We start from the raw sequence: 5,123 nt of genomic DNA, 5'->3' as shown, positions 1-5,123 counted from the left end.
TTGCGCATCGTGTGTGTGTGTGTGTGTGTGTGTGAGAGAGAGAGAGAGAGAGAAAGAGAGCAAGAGAGAGAGAGAGCGAGAGAGAGAGATGCAATGCATTTGCCTGGATTGTCAGACAAAAAGATCAAACCCACCATATTCAAGAGCAATAGTATATTCTTAATGCCTTTTCAATATGAGATTTTATTACATTGCTGGCACCTTTTGAGAGAGAGAGAGAGAGAGAAAGAGAGCGAGAGAGAGAGAGAGAGAAAGAGAGCAAGAGAGAGAGAGAGAGAAAGAGAGCGAGAGAGAGAGAGATGCAATGCATTTGCCTGGATTGTCAGAAAAAAAGATCAAACCCACCATATTCAAGAGCAATAGTATATTCTTAATGCCATTTCAATATGAGATTTTATCACATTGCTGGCACCTTTTTTGTAAGTAAATCATCCAAAATGATGGCTTTGAATTTGAAAACTGAAACTGAGGGAGAAAAAGAGGAGAATAAAGCAACATCTGCGTCGTGATGGTGCATTGGCCAATGGCAGTGTGCTATTATTATCAGCCGAGCCTATTTTTATCTCTGTGTGTTTTTATGATTGTGTATTGAGGAATGTGAGCAGCACACAAAGACGTTTGTATAAATGCATGTGATTGTGGTCTTTACGTCAGCTCTAGTCTGCGGTGTGACGGCCTCAGCCGTTACCATACTAATCAGAGTTTACCCTGCTTACCTCTTTAAGAGCCTCGCTGTACACAATGACCTCCAGAGCAAGAGAGAGAGAGAGATAAGCCATTATCCGGCTCGTCCTCGGCTGCGTGACTCACGTCTCTGAGAGCGACACAGCACTGTCTCATATCCTGCTTTCCTGTAAAGAAGACACTTGCATTAATTATTCAGAAACACTTAAAATAGCATATGCCTATTTTAGAAGCAACGGGTAAAGCACATCTTCACCAATATGTTTTAAACCTAATTTAGTATGACAAATGGCTTTTGAGTATCTGCTGACCAGTGCTGTTATTGTTTATTAATACTAAAACTATTACAAATAATTTTCGGTATTGAAAAAAAATCTAAATAAAATAAAATATTAGATGAAAAACCTAAACTTAAGAAACTTACATTTGAGAACAAAAATGAGAAATGTTGCTTTAGCAGCTAAATAAAATAAATAAGCACTAATAGGTACTAAAATGACCAAAACTAAATCTGAAATAAAAATAAACATTTAAAAAAAAAAAACTAATAAAAATGACAAAGCACACATAATTATTAAAACTTAAATTAAAATTGAAAAGAAAACTGAAAATAACAAAATAAACAATAATTCAAAATATTCATAAATACTATATTAGTATATAATTAATAATAAAATAACACTGCTGAAATAAAATAAAATATAAAAAAATTAAACTTTATTTCTCGTTTACATTTAGTTTAACTTGATGCACTAAAATGACTAATAGTAATAATTAATTGAAATAATAATAATTCAAGTGAGCTATAAATTCATAAATAATTTTACAAATTAAATAATAAATAATATATAAATATTTTCTAAAAAAAATTTAAATTTAAATGACAAAAAAACACAAGAAAACGGCAAAATAGAAAATATTTAAAACAGAAAATAATTCAAAGTATTAAACTATAATAGTACCTCAATGCTCCTAAAATAACATTGCTTGCCGAAAGCATCAAGTAATTTCATAATGTACACCATAATAAACATTCAGCATGTGTATCTGTAGGTAAATGTTGTGGATGTGTGTATTCAGTATAGAATATAGAGCATTGAAGTTAATGTGGATCATAAGAACATCTGATTTTTGATTGCAGACTTTGTTGTCATTGCAAACCTGAGCACAGTTTGAGAAGCTCTCCAGAACACTGTTGCAGCTGACGGCCAATCCAGAGAGCATCAGTGGGATTTACGCTGGGATCTGACCACTGCCTGTCGATGCAGACAGCACTGGCGGCTTACAGGTCGAGGTTTGCACGGATTGGCCGATGGGTTTGGGCGAGAGGCACAAGGACACGCAGCAGGTGAGCAGCGGTCAGTGAGCAGCGGTCAGCATGGGCAGCGGGAGCAGCAGCAGCGGCGGGGCCGTCGTGGAGAGCAGGTGAGTTCACACACCTTCACCTGGACACAGACGTGCAGATGGTCAATGTAGTACGACAGCATCAAACTGGTCTCAAAACAGACTCATCTTCAAACAATAACCAATACTAGTCCAGAACATGAAATGCTGCATATATAAAACGATGCATTTACTTCTGTCAGGTTCAGTCCTGCTAGTCCTCAAATATGGCCAAAGTTTCCTATAAACCTTTTATTTTAGGCTGAGCATCAGTGCTGCGGAAGCTAAAGTGCAGTTGTGCAGTGTTGCACGGGGATTGTTTTCAAAAGTGGTGCATTTTATCTGCAGAGGCCTGAAAATTGACAAAAATCACACACAGAAGAAACGCCTCCACCTGTGACCACCAAGTGGAGAAATACTGTGACTGGACAGTTTAAACAGCATGCATGCTACATTGTTGTCACCTCGTGACCTCTTATTTTGCATGCTTAATATTTAAGCACGCAATTATCTTTTTAACAATTTCAACAAATTTTATATTGAAAGTCTTATATTTTAAGCTCAATACAATTCTAGGCATCTGTGCCTGCTGTCAATCACCACAGAAATAATTTAGTGTGTAAACTGCAAAATATGTGTTATGCACGTACAATGGCAGTGAAATGCACCATGAACCCCCAATTACAAGTGGATGTTTAATTAGTTTGCAGGGTTTAATTAGCTTGCAATTAAATGCAGAGGTTAATTCCAGTTCTGGGAATCAATCTCGAGATGAAAAGCCGATGCATATGGTTTCATATAACATGCAGATATTTCTATGTGTAATAGTCCTATACTTTCACTAACGTTTCGCTAAACGTACAGAAATAAATAGTGCAGATTTGAAATCTGTGCCATGAAACGGGTGCATTTGAATCTTTAGTCATTAAACTAGCCTTGGAGCTGATCTTTCATATGGATGCCATAATCTTGCATTGGCTTTACCTGCCCAGACTCCGTGCATATCTGATCTCAAATACAGTAGAGACAGAAAACATGTATACACTGCCATTGGTGACAGCATATGCACACTAGAGGGTGCTATTAATTAACGAATGCAACAGCTGCTCTATGAACTATATACAATTATTCATGCAATTCATCACTTCATATTTACATTCCTGTCGTAAATTACACAGTTGCATGCCACTAGCCAGTGCAATGATGGTATCAAATGATAATAACCGATTGATTCATATTAACAGGCAGCTTTGAATGACTACCTTATTCATGAGTCATGTTTTTTTCCCATAATGCATCAGTCAAAAGCATAGTGCAAGTACAAAACACAATGGTGCACGTCCAAAAGACACTGAATAACAGTGGCACGTGTCCAACAACATAGTATCGCCACATAACTTGTCCAAACAACAAGGTTTTACCATGGCACATGTTCAAAAACATGGTATATGCACAAAAACGCACAGTACTCGTTGAGACTGGTTGATGTGACGCAGAGGCGGGACGTGACCCGCAGCGCATCCGCCACATGCTCCCCAGCAAACACCTGTGTGTGTGAATGCAGATGATGAAGATGATGAAGATGAGGATGGTGATGTTTGATCTTCAGAGAGGCTCTGAACGCTCAGTTTAACGTTGACGCACGCCTTGCTATTTTCATTATCAAGGAGTGCATTGCATTAAGATATTGCTCTTTATTAGGTTCAGGAATGGATGGATGGATGGAAGGATGAATGCATGGATGAATGCATGGATGGATGGATGGAAGGATGAATGCATGGATGAATGCATGGATGGATGGATGGAAGGATGAATGCATGGATGGATGGATGGATGGATGGATGGATGGATGGATGAATAAATGCATGGTACTGGCTCAGAATCGCTCCCCTGCGGACATCTGAAGCACAGTCTGGCTCTCCTCGCGTGGGTGCTCACTAATTATGCACAGGTGCTAATTATGATGCTGCATCATGTTTCTGCGAGGGAGGAATTGGACTGTTTTGTGTGTTTGTCTTGCAATCACATACCTTGACACCTTCTGCGTTGTCAGATTTTAAGTCTGGTTCTCAGTCTGTTCTAGGTTGATGTCCGCTGCATTGGGGTTTGTCGGCCTGTACTCGTACTCAAGCCTGCACGTCTCCAAAGGCATCGAGTTGAGTTTGCTCTATGCCTGCTCAACATCCAGACATAATGCAGCGTCAGTTTTTGTTTCTGACACAAAATAAAAAAAGGCTATTGCAATCTCACAGTTCTGAGAGTCACAATTGTCTTTATATCTAGAAATCGTGAGATTTGCATGAAAAAAAAAAGACAGAATTGTGAGATATAAGCTCGGAACCGTATGGAAAAAAAAGACCTGATTAAGAGAGAGTTGCGATTACTCTTTCTGTCCCCGCAGTGGAACAAGCGTCCATGCACAGTATGCCGTTGAGAAGTGCTGTATAAATGCATTTGTCAACTCTGTTCTGTTCTAGGTTGATGTCCGCTGCATTGGGGTTTGTCGGCCTGTACTCGTACTCAAGCCTGCACGTCTCCAAAGGCATCGAGTTGAGTTTGCTCTATGCCTGCTCAACATCCAGACATAATGCAGCGTCAGTTTTTGTTTCTGCCACAAAATAAAAAAAGGCTATTGCAATCTCACAGTTCTGAGAGTCACAATTGTCTTTATATCTAGAAATCGTGAGATTTGCATGAAAAAAGACAGAATTGTGAGAGATAAGCTCGGAACCGTATGAAAAAAAGACCTGATTAAGAGAGAGTTGCGATTTACTCTTTCTGTCCCCGCAGTGGAACAAGCGTCCATGCACAGTATGCCGTTGAGAAGTGCTGTATAAATGCATTTGTCAACTGCGCAGCATTAAATAGTCTATGTAAAGACACCTCATTGCCAGTTCAGAAGCACTTAAAAAGTAAATTTGCCACCGTTCAATTCCTGAATGTCAATTGGGGCAGTAAGCTAAATTTGAGAATTTTTGGAACTAGAGTTAAAATGGAACTAAATAAAGCAGTTTGCCAAGCCAGCATCTAGGGGTGTGCGACTAATATATATATAT

At 38.8% G+C, this 5,123-nt stretch overlaps 2 protein-coding genes across 4 annotated transcripts in view; one reads left to right on the top strand and one right to left on the bottom strand.

Annotated features, from left to right (window-relative positions):
- The window catches only part of LOC107595375 (poly [ADP-ribose] polymerase 6-like), a 20,736-nt gene extending 18,810 nt beyond the window's left edge, over positions 1-1,926 (bottom strand). Inside the window, exons 1-2 of the mRNA XM_016285759.1 lie at positions 1,846-1,926; positions 717-851 (exon numbers count right to left, since the gene is read on the bottom strand). The gene's annotated coding sequence lies outside the window, so the exon portion shown is untranslated. The remainder of the gene's footprint in view (positions 1-716; positions 852-1,845) is intronic.
- A 53-nt stretch (positions 1,927-1,979) lies between these two features.
- pkma (pyruvate kinase M1/2a) overlaps positions 1,980-5,123 on the top strand; it is a 22,782-nt gene continuing 19,638 nt past the window's right edge. The window contains exon 1 of one of the 3 annotated variants that reach the window (XM_016285720.1): positions 1,980-2,109. In XM_016285720.1, coding sequence (XP_016141206.1) covers positions 2,063-2,109 — 47 coding nt within the window. In that variant the 5' untranslated portion in view covers positions 1,980-2,062. Of the gene's footprint in view, positions 2,110-3,995; positions 4,019-5,123 lie in introns of those variants that run through there. The other 2 variants (XM_016285719.1, XM_016285721.1) reach the window with 2 other exon arrangements.

The sequence above is a fragment of the Sinocyclocheilus grahami genome, unplaced genomic scaffold (assembly GCF_001515645.1).
Source record: "Sinocyclocheilus grahami isolate Dianchi unplaced genomic scaffold, SAMN03320097.WGS_v1.1 scaffold201.1, whole genome shotgun sequence".
In the NCBI taxonomy this organism is placed as follows: Eukaryota; Metazoa; Chordata; class Actinopteri; order Cypriniformes; family Cyprinidae; genus Sinocyclocheilus; species Sinocyclocheilus grahami.
The sequence above is the reverse complement of the archived record's forward strand: the minus strand, read 5'-3'. Positions and strand labels throughout refer to the sequence as shown.